The sequence below is a fragment of the Dipodomys merriami genome, unplaced genomic scaffold, assembly GCF_024711535.1.
Source record: "Dipodomys merriami isolate MVZ:Mamm:240054 unplaced genomic scaffold, mDipMer1.0.p SCAF_91, whole genome shotgun sequence".
Taxonomy (NCBI): domain Eukaryota; kingdom Metazoa; phylum Chordata; class Mammalia; order Rodentia; family Heteromyidae; genus Dipodomys; species Dipodomys merriami.
Genome location: NW_027206524.1, coordinates 1,178,589 through 1,198,493, shown reverse-complemented (window position 1 = coordinate 1,198,493; position 19,905 = coordinate 1,178,589). Strand labels below are relative to the sequence as shown.

At 48.0% G+C, this 19,905-nt stretch overlaps 1 protein-coding gene across 2 annotated transcripts; it reads left to right on the top strand.

Moving 5' to 3' along the window:
* The first annotated feature begins 9,324 nt into the window (after nucleotides 1-9,324).
* LOC138821362 (neurogranin) lies at nucleotides 9,325-19,716 on the top strand. Of its 2 annotated transcripts, XM_070013531.1 has the most exons (5): nucleotides 9,325-9,371; nucleotides 9,650-9,846; nucleotides 18,107-18,333; nucleotides 18,496-18,513; nucleotides 18,880-19,716. In XM_070013531.1, the coding sequence occupies exons 1-3, from the start codon at nucleotides 9,341-9,343 to the stop codon at nucleotides 18,326-18,328; spliced, it is 450 nt and encodes a 149-aa protein (XP_069869632.1). In that variant the 5' UTR covers nucleotides 9,325-9,340; the 3' UTR covers nucleotides 18,329-18,333; nucleotides 18,496-18,513; nucleotides 18,880-19,716. The 2 variants fall into 2 exon arrangements, with proteins under 2 accessions (XP_069869632.1, XP_069869633.1); XM_070013532.1 differs by lacking the exon at nucleotides 18,496-18,513.
* Nucleotides 19,717-19,905: the final 189 nt, after the last annotated feature.

The window sequence follows — 19,905 nt, the reverse complement described above, 5'->3', positions numbered from 1 at the left end:
CATAAGAAATGCTTGGGGGGAAAGCAGGAGAAAATGAGGGAGGGGGTAACACTGTTCAAAAAGAAATGTACTCATTACCTTACTTATGTAACTGTAACCCCTCTGTACATCACCTTTACAATTAAAAAAAAAAAAACCGAAGAAGAAAAGAAAAGAAATACTTGTCACTGGAGTGTTCTGGGGAAAATGGGTTGGAGAACTTTCAGACAGGAAATCTTTGCTTCAATTTAATTTTAAGATAAAGACAGAAGCCCATGTGTGTGTATGTGTGTGCTTGTGCATGCTTATGTTGTTTTATCATCATCATAATAATAATAACAATGAAAAAGGAAAAGAAGAAGTGTCCTCCCAGTGACCCAGAGGTTTTTGCTTATTAGTGCAAGTCATCCCATCTGGTAGTTAAAAGGAACACCCATTTCAAAAGAGACAACCACGCCTACATTAGCCAAAGAACGGATAGAGGAGAATCTTTGTCCTAAGCATTTCTAATTAATCCTTCAAAATAACAAAATAGCTTGATTGGCAACTTTAAAGGGACTCCCATCTCTGTCTGCAGAGATGGTGAAGAGCCATCCCCTCAAGAAAGGCTGAACAAACAAGGAACTCTAGATGAACATCTGTTCTGCCTTTAATCTGCTTCCTTTCAAAACTAACCTTGGACAGCTTTACTTCCATTTAAAGACGTGGGAAGTTTTTTCATTGGGTGATCAACAACCTGAGATAGATTTATGCTCATGCTTCTGTCTCCAGGCCAAGCAAGTGACCCTACTAGGTGAATGAAGACCATACTGCCACTGCCATTTATAAGGAATGACAAGCTTATTACTCCTCAATTCTTTTTTTCTGCAAAGCTGAGGATCAAACCAAAGTTTCTGTGCATGCTAGGCAGGTGCTGTGGCACTGAGCTACATTTCCAGCCTTCACCTAACCACTTTCTACAAGCCAGTGCAGATCTTCCATTTGGCTGGACATAACACTCCCAAACCTATCCTATCCTGATCTGTCTCTGAAAGAAACATTCCTTGTCAATAATTACAGTTAGACAAGCCCATACTTCAAATGAGGGACACTGGAAGAGGCAGATGTGGCTCAAATGTGAGAGGCACTGAGGGAATCCTCTGAGCCTAACTATAGGAAATAGAAGTGTTCAGCTCAGACCCTTCAATAGTTCCTTCAATTAAGCCAATCAAACTAGAACAACTAATTAGGAAATTAAGGATGCATGAAATTGCACAGACTTGTATCTGAATTACTAGCTGTCCCTACTTTTAGAATTTTTAGACTCATCAAAGAATCTCTAGAAACAACTTGCCTATGTGGTCCCTATCTTGTCAAAATGATAGATGCATTGATCTGTTGCACTCAAACATTTCATATTATTTTGGCATATTGGGAACCTATTCCTGTAAATCTTACAGAAAATCTGAATAACAGTGGCTTAAATGTAGAGGGTATGGGACATTGTCCTCATGACTCATGCTGATGTTTTGTTTCATGATCACAGAGAACCTGATGCAGTTCTAGATTTCAGGTCTGCATTCAAGACAAAAGAGAGAGGTGGGGCTGGGAAGGTGGCTCAGTGGTAGAGTGCTTGCCTTGCATGCATGAGGCCGTGGGTTCAATTCCTCAGCACCACATAAGCAGAAAAGGCCAGAAGTGGTGTTGTGGCTCAAGTGGTAGAGTGCTAGCTTTGAGCTGAAGAGCTGAGGGACAGCACCCAGGCCCCAGAGTTCAGGCCTCACGACTGACAAAAGAGGGTGGGGGGCTGGGAAGGTGGCTCAGTGGTAGAGCGCTTGCCTTGCATGCATGAGGCCCTGGGTTCTATTATTCCTCAGCACCACATAAGCAGAAAAGGCCGGAAGTGGCACTATGGATCAAGTGGTAGAGCGCTAGCCTTGAGCTGAAGAGCTGAGGGACAGCGCCCAGGCCCAGAATTCAGGCCCCATGACCAACAGAGAGAGAGAGAGAAAGAGAGAGAGAGGTGATGCCAGCTTCACCTGTCTCCTCTTCTCTAGAAAGCAAGATTCTTCCCAGAAGATTTCTCAGCAGAAATCTGCTTGCATATTATTGATCATATCTGGGTCTTATGACCAGCCTTAACTGTGATGAAGAGTATGTAAACAGCAATAGGTTTACATTATCACCTACCATCACATCTGGACACCCAACTATTCTGACAAAATTGCACCTCTGTTAGCAAATAAGGAGAGGGAATATGAGAGCATCACCTATACAACAATAGCTTATACAACATAGCTTCTGCATGATGGCTTCATTAAGGTCTACAAGTTACCACAAATTATCCCAAATGCGGGGCTTTCCGACTGCTACAATATTACCTACTTAACAAATCATAATGTAGGATAACTGTACCATCCTGTTTCCAGTGGAACCGGAAGTGGTTCCTCTTCTTTAAAGATAAGCTTTAAGGTCTTTCTCATTTTTCAGAGCATATATGGAACTGTGTTTATACAGCAAGGGACAGAATTTTGACTCCATCTACCAGGTCTGGATGAACACTGAACCCCTGTCAATCTTGATGCCAGGAAGCAGTATGTCCAGAATGCTTTCTCTCTAAGCAGCATTTCCACTAACAACCCAATCTAAAAACAGGACATGTTCCAGCTTTCCTCCCTCCCACCCAACTCCAACATACATACCACTCAATGAAAGCAAGGCAAAACGGACACAAACCTATCAGCCCAAATCACCACCAGCACATATTTCTTTACATTGTACTTCCTCCTACTGAGGAATATACTGTATAATATATAGTATAAACATTTATATTTACACATAACATATCATATTATATTATTCCACTCAATGTATATAATGACAATAGCTTGAGGTTAAATAGTAATCTTTTACGTTTCAGAGCTTCAGTATGACCAAAACCAAAACCAAACCAAAAAGAAAAAAGTCAAGCAAAGCAAACATCTCTTCCCAAAGTGAGAGAAAGGGTGATCTAGGTAAAATTCTCATTTTTACGTAGGAAAGACATTTGCCACATAACCAAATCCCTGTCACAATCCAATCCCAAGGCTGTGTGAGTGTTTTTTCATACTGAGGAAGCGTCTCTTGCAGATGACCTGTCTCTAGCACAACAATCCACTGGCTTGCCGTGGTAATTAGGAACCATTGACATATGAACCTACTCAAGAGATGTCCAGTCATGTCAGACCAACCCATGAAAGAAATGTCCTACCTTCATTTTTGGTGTGTGTGGGGGGGGGGGAGTTAGTCACAGGGCTTGACCTCAAGGCTTGTTTGCTATCCCTGAGCTCTTCTTGCTCAAGACCAGTGCTCTACCATTTTGAGCCACAGCTCCACATGCGGTTTTTCTGGCAGCTAATTGGAGACAGACTTTGCTGCCTGGGCTGGCTTCAAACCATGATCCTCAGATCTCAGCCTCCTGAATAGCTAGTATTACAGGCATGAGCCACCAGAACCCAGCCAAGAAATGTCCTACCTTTTAAATAAAAATAAATAAATAAGTAAAGCCCTCCAAGACTAGCCCTAAAAAGGGAATCTCCAAATGGAACAGGACACCAAGACCACAAGCCTGGCCACCAGTTTCCTCTTGTGATTAAGGCCTAAGCACCACTTCCAGCAAGCTGTCTGCCTTGCCTTCAACTCTCATGTTCAACCTCATGTGAACGTTGCCTTAAACAGCCTTGTGCATAGATGGGATGAAGCTGGAATGCTTAACCACGCTGAAGGGAGGATATGTTGAAATTGAAAAGGAGGCTGGGTACCTGAGGCCCAAAGAGATCAGTTTGAGGCCACAGCCTAGGCAGAAAAGTTCAATCTATAGTTGGGCTATATGGGAGGCTGAGAGGGAGAAGATCATGGTTCCAGGCCAGACAGGACAGACAAGTCTACCAAACTTCGTCTCCACGAAAAGAAGCTGGACATGTGAGCATGCATCTGTGATCCATGATTACAACAAGCCTAAAAGTAAGTGCTTCTCAGCTCAGGTGTGTTCCCAGCCAGGAAGTGAGAACCTAGTCTAGAAATAACCAGTGAAAAACAGGGCTGGAGAAATGGCTCAGCAGTGTTGCCTCTGCTTAGCAAGTGTGAGGCCCTGAGTTCAAATCCCAGTACTACCAGAAAAAAAAAGTGGAAATAAAGAGTAAACTTTAACCTGGATGAAATGGGACAAACTTGGCCCCTTCCTCTGTTGTGTTCTCTCTGCCATGATGCTCCCGTGAAGGGTCCAGTTCAACTTGGACATCTGAGGAACGCGCTCCTATGTGTGAGTTCCTCAGAAGGAAGCACTGAGACAGATCTTGGGCAGAGAGCTGCCTCCCTCTCTGAGGCCTAGCTTCTAAGTTCTTGCTGAAGATACACTGGGTCTCTAACAATAAGGTCATGACTGACCGCTGCCATGTGTACTTTTCTTTACTCTTCCTTCCTCTTGATATTTACTATCAATCATTCCAAACATATCTATTGAGTATACACTTGGATCCAGACAGGACACTACAGCTACAGTGATAAAGAAAACAGCTCTAAACTCTTCCTTTATTCCTTTGTCACTTTATGTTCATTCTAGCTTTATTGAAATAGGGTCTCAGTTTTGCCCAGGCAGTTCTGATCTGGGCCATTATATTCCTATTGATGCTTCCCACATAACTGGGATGCCAGGCACATACCACCGTTCCCAGCTTTGTACTGGTTGAGATGGAGTGTCAAGAACTTCTTGCTGGGACTGGCCCTGAACCACCTTTTTTCCAATCTCCACCTCCCAAGTAGCTAGGATTACACTACACTCAGCTGTTACCATTTGAGTTTATGTGTGGTAAGTACATTTACAAGCACAAGTGGATCCCCGAATCTCATCTCTTTCTCTACAGAACTTATAGTCTCAGTTTACTTATAGTCTAATGATCATATGCCTTTTGTATTTTGAGTTGTGTTTATGTGTGTGTGTGTGTTGTGTACATGCACACCAGTCCTGGGACTTGAGCTCAGGCCTCTTGATCTTACTTAGCTTTTTGTTCAAGGCTCGATTTCTACCACTTGAGCCATACCTCTACTTCCTGCTTTTTTGCTGGTTAGAGATAAGAGTCTCATGGACTTTTCTGCATGGGCTGGCTTTGAACTGCGATCCTCAGATCTCAGCCTCCTGAACAGCAGGTATAAGCCATCTGTGCTCACCTGGCTCAGGTAAGTCTTTTTTTGTAAAAACTAATTAAAACAGGCATTTGTCTACACATGGACTGAAGTAGTTACTATTAGGTTGGTTCTAGAGTTTGTTACTCAGATGCTATTAAAATGTTGATTATCATGCTATTAAAATGTTTGCATTGGTCCAAAGTTTCAGGAAGGTGCATAAGTATATACACAGACATCAGAAGCTGAGGAAAAGGGAAAAGCAAACCAAGGAAAAGGAAATGTCAAAGTTTGGGGCAATACATTAATAAGAAGAAAGCCACAGGCGTGTTCCCTGTAGGCTGTGCAAGTATTTTATATAAAATGACATCATATTTGAATATCAACTACACTTCCTTAAACCATGCCTAGCTTTTTATTTTATCAGCAACAGCTAGTTGTATGATAGGGAGGGTTATTTTAACATGTCTATTTATGTATATGAGGCATCTTGATCATAATCACTCTCTTGGAGTAGCTTATTTAAAATACTTAATTTGAAGCTAAGCACTCAATGCTTGCCATCCTAGCTACTCAGGAGGCTGAGATCTGAGGATCATAGTTCAAAGCCAGCCCTGGTAGAAAAGTCTCTGAGAATCATATCTCCAATTAACCACTAAAAACTGGAAGTGGAGGTAAGATTCAAATGATGCAACTCAAAAAGCTATGGAACAGTGCTGGGCCCTGAGTTTAAGCCCCAGTACTAGTACAAAAGGATAATAGTAGCAATAAAAATAATTAATTTACAAAAATAAAATAAGGCAATTCAATAGAAATGCTATGTCAATAGTAATTATATTGTACTATGGAATATGGCAAGAAAGAAAACCTGTACATGTTAATTCCAGATACAACTTTTTCTCTGCATATTTGCAACCTGCGGTTGGCTGAAGCCGCAGATACAGACCATAGATATGGAGGGTCAACTGCCTGTTACAACCCTTTATAGCATGTCCCAGCAGGAATCTGCACACAGAAGACATTCAAGAAATCTTTCCCCTTCTTGCCAACACTGCCAACAGTCATGACACTGATGAGGATGATTGGTGATGATCACTTCCTGGTCACTTTCTGTCCAGAAAACCTAATTTTTTAAAAAGTATGAATGTATTCCTTAAGCCATGTGCTTTCTCTCCCTCTCCTTTCTAACATGTGAAGTAAGGGTAGAAAGAGCCCTTCAGCCTGGCATAGGCCCCTTTAAAAAAATATGTACCCAGGCTCCTCCGCTGCCAACCAGGTTGCTAAAAATACAACTACAGCAAAAGCTGAAATATTTGCAGAGAAAACTGAATTTCCTGCTACCCCCACTCCCTCCACTCAAATGGGTAAAAACCTGACCTAAGAAGCCCCCAGATCAGCTTCACCAAAAGCACAAACCTCCCACTTTTCCCACCCCCTTTTTATTCTGGAGTCCCTCTGTGGGATGTTATGTTCAGAGAGTGCCCACTCTGAAGAGAAGAAGCCACGGTATTGGCAAATACGCTGTCACATGCCTTGGCTTTTCTTTCTGCATACTAGGACCAAATCCCCCTCCATCTGTCCCAAGCAAGATAGGAATGAGACTGCAGAAGCTTCACACTAATCCATCTTTTATCCTCTCATTTTCTAACCTTCTCTTGTTTCTTCTACCTGCCTTGGCTTTTACCTCTATACTCCCTGCTGACTCCAGCCCACGGCCCTGACATGCCCCAGCTCCCTTCCTTCTTACCCTAGCTCTTGCAGAGAACTTTTCTCCTTTCCAGGCCCCCAGCCTTTTTCCTTCCATCACTGTGGAGGCTGGAAAATGTGCAGACAAGTTTTTGAAATTGAAAGAGTCAAAGAAGATGATAGGGTCCAGGCCCAGCTTAGCAAATAGATACGGTAAAGTTGATTTGGCAAGCTACCAAGCATTGCCCTGCATCACTCGGCTGAAAACCAGATCTCTGCCATAGAATAGGGATCCCATATGATGCCTGTGTCTTTACTTAGGTCTTCTATTTGAGAGTCACAGGCTCAAAAGCCCACCACCTCACCTTGCTGACAAGATCCAATCACCTCATCTAGAACGGAATCTCTCACCAGGCTGACCATGGGACTCTAGGTTGGAGACAATGAGGGCATCCAATGTGAGTTGTTGGATGTCAGTCAGACAGTCTGCTCAGGTGTGTTGCAGACAGTGTGCGCCTGTGCCTCCAGATCTATGTGTAGGTGTCATTTGCCTCCGTGTATCTGCGTTTGTTGTATTCTAGCCTCTGCCTTGGTCCCCACCTCTGAGTCTCCCCATCCCCCAGGACAAGCACTGTGGCCAGTTCTGCGTGGGTGACTCAAGTGGCTTGTTGCGGAAATGGTTGTTTAGAGGATGGAGCTGACAGTTGCTATATGGGGCCTCTCATGGGTCCCCCAGTATTCAGAGAATCCTCACTACACAATAAGGTAGCTTTCGGGAGGAGGGAAGGGCTCTGCTGCTGGTGGGGGTTTGGGGGAGATGTTGTAAAGATATACACCCCCCCTTTCAGTTCTGACCAGCAGGAAGAAAGGCCCAGAGGCAGTACAGCCTGCAGAGGGACGTTGCCTAGCAACTTGGGAGACTTTACTGCAAATTCACCAAATCCCTGAATTCCTCGGCTCTAATTTGGGAAGAGAAAAACGTAGAGTCCAGACCAGATACCCTTTTCTGCCCCTCAACTTCTTCTTCCCTACCATTCTGGATTCTGGAGTTGGAGCCCAGGGGAAAACGGCTCAATAAGGCTCCAGATGTGCCCATCATTTAGGCAAGGGCCTGAGCTCCCAGGACATCTTGCCATTTGGTAGAGGGTTGTGGGGGGGGGATGGAAGATGTGCCAGAGACAGATTGGGGAACAGATTTTCAGTTACAGAGGTGGGTGGGTCCCAACCATGCTAGGAGAGACACCCCTACACCCCAAGCTCTGGAATCTCAGCCAGCTTCCAGTTCAGTTTGGGGCCCCAAGTTGACTAACTCTGTCCCCATTCTGAGTGGACAGTGGCATTTCCCTCCCACTCACCTCCCTGGGGCACAAACACTCATTGAAAAAGAGGCAGGCAGTAGCCATTCTGTGACTGGCTCCATGGCTGTTGGTCTATCCTAGCGCTGTTTTGAGTCCTCTGTTCCTCTCAAAGCACACAACACCCTCCCCCTATCCCCAGGCTCTAAGCAGCAGCTCTCCCTTGTCTGGGACTTAGCTGAGAAGCACATTTTATTTTTCTCAAAGGTGCTTCACCTACCACATAACATACCACACTGCCAGCACTGGTACCTTGGCAAGCTGGAGAGGTCAATGATTACATAGCAACAAGCTATCCTTCCCAGAAGCTCTTTGCATATCACCTGCCCCAACCTCTCCCAAAGCCCACACAACCTTCCCCATCAGGAACCCAAAGGCCTGGTTACTAATGATCATTTCCACACTACTCTCCTCTTCTCCCCTCCCCCCCAAGAAGCAAGGGTGAGTGTGCATTATTATTCTCTTATTCTGAGGCAGTGGATCAAAAAGTGAGATCGTCTGGTTGTAAGGAATGAGAAGGCAGGAAAGATGTTTCTTCTAAGTCTGGATCCATATATAAAAACATACAAGGGGATGTTGATGATGTGTAGATGATTTCATTTTGGTGAAAGATAGATAGATAGATAGATAGATAGTTAGATAGATAGATAGATAGATAGATAGATTGATTGATTCATACATACACACAGAAGATACATAGATAACAGACTATGTATAAACAGATAACAGATAACTATAAGAAGGGTGACTGCAGATAGGTGTGTGTGTGTGTGTGTGTGTGTGTGTGTGTGTGTGTGTCTACTCCCCAAACATACAATGTCTGCATTTACTTGTGGCTACACAGAGTGTGTGTACAGGTCTTTGTAGATGTTTTTACAGGTTGTGTCTGCAGTCTCTGCATGTTAGAAGAAAGGCACGGCTTCGCCTAAGGATTATCTTAGGTGGATTTGTGGGGCTCGGGAGCATTTGTGTGGATCACGTAGCCATCACCAGGATGCCTACCAACAGCCTTCTGCATTCCTTAGCTGGAGTGACTGGTGGGGGGGGGAGGGGATTTCTTCTTTGCCACACGTCTTCCGGAGACTTTCATTGCAGACTGAGGGAGGGAAGTTAGAAGGAGCCATACTTGGACTCTAGCTAGGTTGTGGAAGTATGGAGTGGGGAGGGGGGGGGGGCTGAGGATGTCTGGCTTTCTATCTACTGTACCCAGATGTGAGTATGTTTGTGCCCTGGATGCGGGGCGGTGGGGGGCTCCTTCTGCCTACTCTGGTATGCATCTGCCTGGCAGTCTGCCTCTTCGCAAACAAGAGGATTGAATTTGGGAGGACGGGGTGTGTAGGAGGAATGGATGGAAGCTGGTAGGCGGAGGGGTTGGGGGGGGGGAGCGAGGCGGAGGGAGCAGGAGAGGGAGGGCGTGGTCCTCCAGCCAGCTCTCCCCACCCACCCTGCGGAAGCTGCCTCCTGATTGGCTGCCCGGCCGCGGGGCTCAGGTTACATTCTGGAGGAGAGCGGAGCGCGGGAGACAGGACGCGAGGGAAGAGCGGCAGGTTCTGCGCTGGTTCTGCGCGGGTCGGTGGGCGCCCGACAGCCCCTGGGCGGCCACCCAGCATCGCACAGACCCACCCCCGCCCTGCGCCAGGCTCCACCCCAGCCCAGGACCCGCTACACCAGCATGGACTGCTGCACCGTAAGTTAGCAAGCCTGGGGATGGGGATGCTGGAGGTAGAGCTCACTCGATGGAGAGCCCCGGCCCTAGGGTGCGTGAGCCCCTGGGTGGCATCCCCAACACCGTAGGAGAAGATGGAGGGGGAGTGGAGAGAATCAAGTTGCTTAGCCGGGAGGGGTGACGCACGCCTGTAATACCAGCACTCGGGAAGCCCAGGCAGGAGGATTGGAAGTTCGAGGGTTTATTGGGATGGGGATGTACGTAGATGCGTCAGACCCTGGTTTTCGATCGCCATCACCCCCAAAGGAGGAGCGGCAGGCAGACAGACAGACAGACAGACTCGGGGACCGGCACTCAGCGAAGTCCTGGGTGGGTGGGTGCGGAAGACCTCACGCAGGGCAGGAAGGGAGAGCTCGGGACGTGGGTGAGGCTGGTGGAAAGGCGCCCGCCTGACTTGAAAACGCTCCCCGGCTGGCGGGGGCGTGCGAGCGCCCATCCGGCCAGGCAAGCGAGGTTGGACCGGTGGCTGGGCAGGGCTCGGCTGCCGGGAAGCTGCAGGTTAGACCACCGGAGGAACTTCCCCCCACGCAGGGAGACGCAGCCAGTACGCGGCCTGGGGGACCAGACCTTGGATTTTGTTCCCCACCACCATTGCCTCTTGCACTGCGGCCGCCCGCCGTCGGTGGGCGGACTGGATGGCCCTGGGATGATGGATCGTCTAATCTAAGCTCCTGGGCAACGTTGGCGGAGATCAAGGATTTGTGTTGGGGTTTATTGGGGGGGGGGATGTGGGACAGCTTGGGGAGGAGTTGGTTCTGCCCTCCCCGCCTTCGGGCTCTTATTGGAGGGCTGGGTGAAGTGACCTATAGAGAAGCCCTGCTGGCGAGAGAAGGAAGTGTGTGCGATTTGTCAGCGCCCACACGGAAAGCTGAATACTTCAAGGGTCTAACTCCGAACGAAGTAGATGGCCGGGGGGGGGGGGGGGGGGAGAGGATTCGAAATGAGAGTGCTTGGCCAAGAACCTGGCCTCTGGCTCACTTAGAGGAATAACAGTGATCACACGCACATGCACGCACTCGCGCGAGCATGATCAAAATGTATTCATACACAAAATGTGTTCACTTTTAACCTCTACATATGAAGAAAGACTCATGTTAAGTCATTCACCGAAAGATACAAGAGGTAACTAGGTGGTGGTAGCTCACGCCTATAATCCCAGCTATTCAGAAGGTTGAGATCCGAGGATTGTAGTTCTGAGCCAACCTAGGCAGGAAAGTCTGTGAGACTCTTATCTCCAATTAACCACCAAAAGGCCAAAAGTGGAGCTGTGACTCAAGTGGTAGAGCACCAAACCTTGAGTGGAAAAAGCTAAAGGACAGTGTCCAAGCCCTGAGTTCAAGCCCTAAAACACCAAAAAAAAAAAAAAAAAAGATACAAGAGGGTACTGACTGATGTCTCCATACCCACCACAATCACCTTCTGATGTTACCAGAAAAAAAAAAAGTTTAAATGCTGGGAAGGTGGCTCAGCGGTAGAATGCTTACCTTGTGTGCACGAGGCCCTGGGTTCAATTCCTCAGCACCACATAAGCAGAAAAAAGCCAGAAGTGCCGCTGTGGTTCAAGTCATAGAGTGCTAGCCTTGAGCTGAAGAGCTGGGGGACAGCACCCAGGCCCAGAGTTCAAGCCTCATGACCAGAAGAGAAAAAAAAAAAAAGAGAATACTATTCTGGAAGACATGAGACTTCCTGATGTCCAGAAACAGAATGGAGGGGCGAGTCAGAGGTGCTGCCATTTTAACCATGTCGGCATCAGCAATAACTGCCAATCTGCAAATGTTGGCTGTGAACCTAGCACTTAGTATTGAATCATCACAACAACTGTAAGGTTCATATCATTTCACAGACAAGCAAACTGACATGCAGTGATTTTCCCAAGGAGGCAGAACTCCCAGGTGCGGAGGTAGGATTCAAGCACAGCCTTGTCTGGTTCAAACAAGCTGTATGTATAGCTCTAAATATACCGTTCATCATCATTGTAAAAGTAATATGCTCATAATAGTAAACATAAAGACTACAGAAGGTATAAAAAAGAAACATACCAGTCAATGCAGTTGCTTTGCTGAAGAACGCTTGTTATTCTCCAGGATTCTGCATTTATTTTGTATATAATTAGTTTTTAATGCTGGGAATAGAACCCCAGGCTTTACCCTGCCAAATACACCCTCTACCACTGAGCTAAACCCCCAACCCAGGAAATAAATGTTGATTGCTAAAGGACAAATGGGAATTTCCAGACCCTATTGAAAAAGCGTCCCTTTCACTCAATATAGTTTATCAAATAAAGAAAACAAATGGGTGGATGGCTCATTCTGAGGGATGGAGAGGTTGCTGAGCAGGAAGGACTAAGATAAGGTAGGCTGAGGAAGGGGAAGCAGGTGTGGTCAGTGAGAAGAAGGGAATGAGCAAGGAACCCAAGAAACCAGTAAAGGAATAGAACTTGTCTCCTCTGGTGTTTGCAGTAATGAGGGTAGAATGTGGGGTATGTGTGAGTAACTAGGAATCCATTGGTACTAGAGAGATAGAAAGATAGATAGATAGATAGATAGAGATAGATAGATAGATAGAGATAGATAGATAGATAGATAGACAGACAGACAGACAGACAGACAGACAGACAGATAACAGGTGATGGGGGTTGATAACAGTGGCACCAGTAGACATCTCAAAAAGGAGGCTGCTCACCCAAAAAGTACAGAGGAGGCAAACAGGCAATAAGCCATGAGTTGATGGCTCATTCCTATAGTCAGAGCTACTTAGAAGGCTGAAATCTGAGGATCATGGTTCAATGCCAGCCAAGGCAGGAAAGCCCTGGAGATTCTTATCTCCAATCAGCCACAAAGAAGGCAGAGGTAGAGCTAGGGCTCAAGTAGTAGAGCACCAGCCTTGAATGAAAAAGCTAAAAGACAGCATCCAGACCCTAAGTTCAAGCCCCAGTATTGGCACAAAAACTAGACCAACCACCAAACAAATGCCATAATATCTCAGTGATCCAGGGTCCTGTGGCTCCACCACTAACGGACCTAGAACCAGAGACTTCGTTTTTCATGTCCTAGGTTTTCAGGGCCAAAGGGTTAGGCAAAGGAGAGCACCATTCTCAGACTATACCAGGGGCCAGAAAAAGGGAAATGGAGAAGGGCTGGGGAGGGCCAGGGCTGCACCATTCTGTAGAAGACTAGGCTCCGCTTAGCATGAGGACAGATCTGGGACATGTGGCAAGAACAGCATGCCTCTTTCATTCTGGGATTCTTCTCCATGCCAGCCTCACCTGGTGGTTGGGAAGAATCTAGTCCTGCCTTAGTCCTTTATTTCCCTTTGCAAAGGGAATTTAGAAGCATGTAAGAAGAAAACAGATTTTTTAAGCAAGTTGTTTTTTTTTTTTAGAGAGAGCTATTGCTCCGAAATGTTCCATGTTGCTGATTTACATAGACACATAGATGCCATTTGTGTGTTCATTTAAGATGAAGCTTTTTTAAAAAAAAAATTCTACTCCGTTTGCTTAGTCTAGTTGACTTGGTCCCACTGACCACAAAGAAAAATTGCCTGCTCTGTGGGTATGATTAACGGCATAGCTAAGGAAGATCACTTGCATGTCAGCTGTGCATCCATGAGACAGCTACAAAACATCTCTGAGGCTGTTTCTTGACTTCTACAATAGGGATTCAATAAGGCAAAATGTGCACATTTCTTAGCACAGTGCCCAGCAGGCAGGGAGAATTCTTTTTTGTTGTGATTATTAACTTGTTTTGTTATTATTAATTAATGAATGTTATTGTTATTACCATTGTATCAAGGAGTTACCATTTCGTAAGTCAGGTAATGATTACATTTCTTTTTTTGGGGGGGGGTCCGGTTGTGGGGCCTGAACTCTGGGCCTGGGCGCTGTCCCTCAGCTCTTCAGCTCAAGGCTAGCGCTCTACCACTTGAGCCACAGTGCCACTTCCGGCTTTTTGCTTATGTGGTGCTGAGGAATCGAACCCAGGGCCTCAGGCATGCAAGACAAGCACTCTACCACTGAGCCACCTTCCCAGCCCCTGATTACATTTCTTTATGGACAACGTCACCCCTTCCTTCACTTTTCCCCAGTTTCCCAGGGACAATTCTTAAAGCTATTACAGTTTGGCAGCTGAAGGAGATTGGATTCCTCTCAGCCAAGCTCCAGTTGTGGCGCAAGTGAGACTTTGAAAAGCAAAGTGAAGTGCTCATCTGACTATAAGGCTCCTGTCTAGCTTTGCTCACCAGTGCCCTTGCCTCCGCCTCCCCTCCTGCTTCTCCTAGATGCCCCCAGTTCACACAGAGATCTCTTAACACTCACCATCAGGATTGGCTTTGGAAGGCACGAGAAGCAGTGAGCCCCTTCCCAGTTCCCTTTAACTCTCCCTCCAGTTCTGCCTGTGAGCAGGTCACCAGGCCAGCCTTGTCCTGAGAACTCACCCGGGAGAAGCAGCCTATCGTGGGGTGGGGTGGGGAGATAGCTTTGTCTGTTCCATGTTTGGTTCCCAGTTGCAGCTGGGGTGGGTGGCAACAGCTCTTCGCATGGATGGAGAAAGATGCCCCTTCTTCTGCGCCACCGCCCCGTGCCTCCACAGCTACCAAGGCGGATGGTGAGGCAAGGTGGATGGTGAATTGCTTTGTTTAATAGTTGCTGCCCTCTTCTGAGAAGAGGGCTCACTGTTCCCTGGAAACATCCCAAGACAGGCTTGAACTCTGAGAAGCTGGAACCCCAGAGGAGTTGTTTCCGAGTTTATGTGAAGTATAAGATGTTAGGGAGAGCTCTAGGGCCAGGAGGGAAAAAGCGTTTTAGACTTACTTCTCCAGACCATGCCAGCTTCTGTGTGTGTGTGTGTGTGTGTGTGTGTGTGTGTGTGTGTGTGTGTGTGTGTGTGTGTGTGTGTGTGTGTGTGTGTGTGTGTAAAATAAAGGTGTAGAAGAGAGGCTTTATAGCTATATTTAAATGAATTGTTGAGCAGGGTGCTGGTGGCTCAGTCCTATAATCTAGCTATTCAGGAGGCTATGACCTACAATATCAAGGTTCAAAGCTAGCCTGAGCAGAAAAGTCCACTAGACTCCATCTCTAATTCATCAGCAAAATGCCAGACTGGAAGTGTGGTACAGTAGTAGAGTACCAGTGGTGAGCAAGTAAGCCGAACAAGAGCAAGAAGCCCTGAGTTCAAGCCCTAGTATCGGCACAAGGGGAAAAAAAAATCCATTGTGGGCAGTGTGTGTGTGTGTGTGTGTGTGTGTGTGTGTGTGTGTGTGTGTGTGTGTGTGTGTGTGTGTGTGTGTGTGTGTGTGTGTGTGTGCTGGTACTGAAGCTTCCTGGCCTGCCCAACCATTGCAAGCACAAACTGAAAAATGCCAAAGCCCAGGAAGTGAAGTCTGTTGGCTGAGTGGAAGCCATTGGTACACATGAGCTTAGGCATCTGGAACCAACCTGTGCTCCTAGGGCAAACCTGACAGGAATAGGATACCTCACTCCTACCCTGCTACATTTGAGAACTGGAGAGCTGATGGCCAGAAGAGGGCAGAAGTAGAACTGAGTTGTGATCACTGTGAGACTTTGGACATCTCATGGCTGAGAAATAGAAGATGGTGAAAACAATGGCCATGGTCAGGCAAGAAAACAGGGTGAGTTCACAGACGCTAGAATGCCAGATCAAAGGAGATCTGGCTTCTAATTTCATAGTAATCAGCTCCATCCCATTCCACACTGGTGCTGTATTGGATGCTAAACCACAAAGGGCTCAGCGGCTGATTCTCTATCCTGATTTCAAAGCCTATCCTTTAAAATCCATAGCATCAATTCTCTAATCCTTTCTACTCTTAGCTAGATCTAATTCTCAGTAAAGAACTCGATTTGGGAGCCAGACATAGATCTACATACCTCTAATTCCAGCACTCAGAGGCAGAGATTGGAGGACCTTGAGTTTAAGGCCAGCCAAGGCTACAAAGTGAGCTTTAGGTTAGTCTGGGCTATGTAGTAGGACCAGGTCTCAAAAAAAACATTGCTGTAGAACTACAGTGGTAGAATGCTTGCCTAGCATGTGCAAGACCTGGGTTCATACATAGCACAAAAGAGGAGAGGAAGGCAGAAAAGAAAAAGAGGAAGGAAGGGAAGAAGGGAGAAAGAGAGGGAGAGAGAGTGAGGAAACTATGCTACTTTGGGGCAAAGAAATGAGTCTGATTATTGTCTGACTACAGTCATATATTCCTTTAATGATGGAGATATGTCCTGACAAATGTATTGTTAGGCAATTTCATAGTTGTGAGATCTTCAAAGTATACTTATAGCTGGGCACCGGGAGCACATGCCTGTAATCCCAGCTAGGCAGGAGGCTGAGATCTGAGGATCAAGATTGGAAGCTAGCCCAGGGAGAAAAATTCAAGAGATTCCCATCTCCAATTAACTAGCAAAAAGCCAGAAGCCCTTCTCAAGGAGAAGAGCACCAACCTTGATCAAGAAAAGCTAAGCAAGAGCACAAGGCTCTGAGTTTAAGCCCTAGTACCAGCACAAAAAGAAAAAAAAAATCATGTGCTTACATGCATAGCCAGCTAACATGGCTATGATGTCACTGTCATGACATAACCATACAGAAATGCTATCAGACAATCCGTGACCAAAATGCCATTATAGGACACATGATTGCATTATTAGGTTGAACTATGTAAAACAGTTATTATATGACTGATTGTTTTGGATCAATTTAGTATTATGATATAAAACCATCACAATATGGCTACTATTTATTGATCTGCTAGATGCCAGACACTTTATGCACGCCATGCTGTATATTCATCCCATAACACACTGAGGTGGATGTTATCCTCATTTTTCAGATGAAGGAGCTAAGATAGGAAAAGAATGGATATCTGGCAAAGGATCTCACCACTATTGCAAGTAGCAGAGCCTTGGTTCACTGCCAAGGCTTCATTTGTGTATCCTGTTGAGTGGGAGCTAAAAATAGACTCTGGACTCTGATAAGCAAAGGTTGGACTCCTCTATCCACAGATCACTATTAGAATGAGGCTATTCTAATGATTGGTTTTATCATTGTAAACTCGGATTAAAAGGACTAGAAGATAAGTCATAGCTTTAAAGTTACGGACTAAACACCTGCAAAACACTATTATTACCTGGAAAATGGTTAAATGATTAATGGTAACTGTTGCCCTAGTTCCTTTCTGTGAACAGATAAAGCAAAGCCCTGGGTCAATGGCCCTTGTCTGTAATCCAAGCTACTGATGAACTTGAGTAGCCAAGGCAGAAAAGTCTGTAAGACTCTCATTTCCAATTTACCAGCAAAAAGGCTGGGACATACATGGTGCTGTGATTCAAAAGGTGCCATCCTTGAGCAAAAAATAAATAAACAAATAAGCCAGCCAGGTGCTGATGGTTCATGCCTGTAATCCTAGCTAGTCAGGGGCTAAGATCGGAGGATCACAGTTCAAAAGCATCCTGGTCAGGAAGTGAGATTCTTATTATCTCCAATTAACCACCAGCAAACCGGAAGTGGAGTTGTGGCTCAAAGTGGACAGCATTAGTCTTGAGCAGAAAAGCTCAGGGATGGCCCCCAGAAGCTGAGTTCAAGCCTCAGAATGACACTAAAATAAAAATAAATAAATTTTTAAAAATCTAAGCAAGAGCATGAGACCCTAAAAGCCTCCTTGCCCCTGCTCATCTTTTCCTTGTCTTTTTGAAGTGACCCTTTTCTCTGTTTCTTCCCCCACTATCGCCTCTCTTCTGGGTTTGTTTGAATGCAACTTGAAGAGTGGGAAATGGAGAGTGGAGTGAAGGGGAAGCCAGTCTCAGGGCCTCGATCCTGGGGAGGGAGCAGGGCGCTGGCAGTGGTCTCATGTCTCCATAGTGACAGGTGTGAGCTCAGAAGCAGAAGTTCTACTCAGGAACCGCAGTCCTGATGAGTGGGGTGCGCCTTCACCATGGTAGGGTCCCTTCTTCGCTGGTGGCACATCCAGGGGTGCCTGCTGGTTGTAACCCCACTCCACTCAACTCTGTTGTCCTCCCCTAACATGGCTGTTGGCAAATTCTTTCTTGAGTTGACCACACACACACACACACACACACACACACACACACACACTGCATCTCCCACCCACTGTGCCTTCCACCACCGTTGGCCTCCTCTCATCCCGCACAACTCTAGTCCTTACCTTACTACCACCTCTTTGGGGTCCCCTACCCAAACCCCTCCTGCCCCATCCGCAGGAGAGCGCCTGCTCCAAGCCGGATGACGACATTCTAGACATCCCCCTGGACGACCCCGGTGCCAACGCGGCTGCAGCCAAAATCCAGGCGAGTTTCCGGGGCCACATGGCGCGGAAGAAGATAAAGAGCGGAGAGTGTGGCCGGAAGGGACCAGGCCCGGGGGGCCCAGGCGGAGCTGGGGGCGCCCGGGGAGGCACGGGCGGCGGCCCCAGCGGAGACTAGGCCAGGTGAGGCGGGCGCGGGGTCCGGAGGAAGCCTGGGCTCGGGCCGGGAGTGGAGGGAGGGAGGGAGGGAGCGAGCGAGCTCCGGGCAGGGCGGTGGGGGGGCGGCGCCCTCCGAGAGCTCACCTGTTTCTCCACCTCCCTCTGCGCCGCCACGTCGGACCGAAGAACTGAACATTTCCCAAGGTAATAATACACTGGGCGGCGCGGGTGGAGGGGGGTTGCTAATGAGTGAGGACGGGGTGGGAGAAGAGGCGGGATCCCCACGCCTCCCCCGCCCCCCCCGCCCCTGCGCGTTCCCCGCCCCGTCCACACCGGGACCGACCCCGACGCGCGCTCACCCGGGCCCGGCTGCGCCCCGCTCACGCCGCGGTGACTCACCAACTGGCCTCGGGGCCCATTTCAGCTCAGTGACTTGGGATGGGGGGGGAGCGGGTTTCTGGGTGACCAGCCCCCCGCACCTTCCCCGTGACACCCCCCCCCGTGACTCCCTGGCCGGGGAAAAGAAGCGAGGTTGGGGAGGTGACGTTCTCAGACCTTCTCTCTCCGTAGTTCCCCAGGAGAGATGGATGCCGCGACCCCTTCGCAGTGACGAGACTTTCCTACCGTGTTTGTGATCCCCCTCCCACCCCTCCCCACCCACCTGCCAGCTTCAGGAGCCCCCCTCACCCCCCCTCCCCAACTCTGCGCCCCGAGACTCCCCTCCCCAGGCAGGCTTCGTCATGGAGTCGCTACGTCTGTGCCCTTTGAGTTCGATCTCCAGTCTCGCGTTGGTCCTCATTCGCCCTCCTTCCCCGCCCACCCCCAGCCCTTAAACCCCACGCCCCCCCACTGTCCTTTTTTGCTTCTCGCCCACCTCTCCCCCCCCCTTCCCGCCACTCGCCGCAGCCAGCATGCAGCTCAGCCTCCGCAGCCCCGGTGCGCTTCCCCGCGCGCCCTGCGGAGGGCGCCCTACGCGCCGCCCAAGTACACTCACTTTGAAAACCGACCAGTCCTTTCCTTCTGTGCGCAGCCCTAGGGGGCGCCCCCTCCTAGGCTAGATCTGGGGCTAGGAAAGAGGGAAGCTAGGGGTGTCGTGGGATCAGATGCCCCCGTCCTGGTTCTGACCGGAAAGGACAGCCCCGTCACACACCTTTGCCTGTCATTCCCCCTCCCCTTCTTTCTCACCGGAGCACCCCGAGAGCAGCCTATCCAACTCTCCTGTTTATGCAAACGCCGAGCGCGCCCGGAGGCTCGGTAGGAGGGATCTTCCGCGGCCCCGCCCCTGTCCCTGCCGGCCCCGCCTCCCTGCCGGGCTCCCGGGGCTGTGGCCGGAAGGTTTTTAATCTCCGCGTGTGCATGTGACCGTGCTGGGATGGAATGTGAACAATAAAGAGGAATGTCCAAGTGTTCCGAGGGTGCTGGAGCGGGGAGGGACGGGGTGCACAAGGCCACCACTTGGGGCTAGAGTAAATCTGACCAAAATGTGGCGGGTGGAGGGGTGGGAACAGGGGAAAGGGACTTAGGTTGAGCCCCTTACCCTTTTGATCCAATCAGACTTCCTGCTTACCGCATGGTCTTGGGGAACTGTAAGCCTGT

Excerpts from the sequence above, each read along its gene's own strand:
- LOC138821362 (XM_070013532.1), top strand. The coding sequence starts at position 9,341 with ATGTCTGGCTTTCTATCTACTGTACCCAGAT. Across the intron at positions 9,372-9,649 it reads TCTATCTACTGTACCCAGAT|GTTACATTCTGGAGGAGAGC; the intron begins GTGAGTATGTTT and ends CGCGGGGCTCAG. Across the intron at positions 9,847-18,106 it reads CCAGCATGGACTGCTGCACC|GAGAGCGCCTGCTCCAAGCC; the intron begins GTAAGTTAGCAA and ends CCCCATCCGCAG.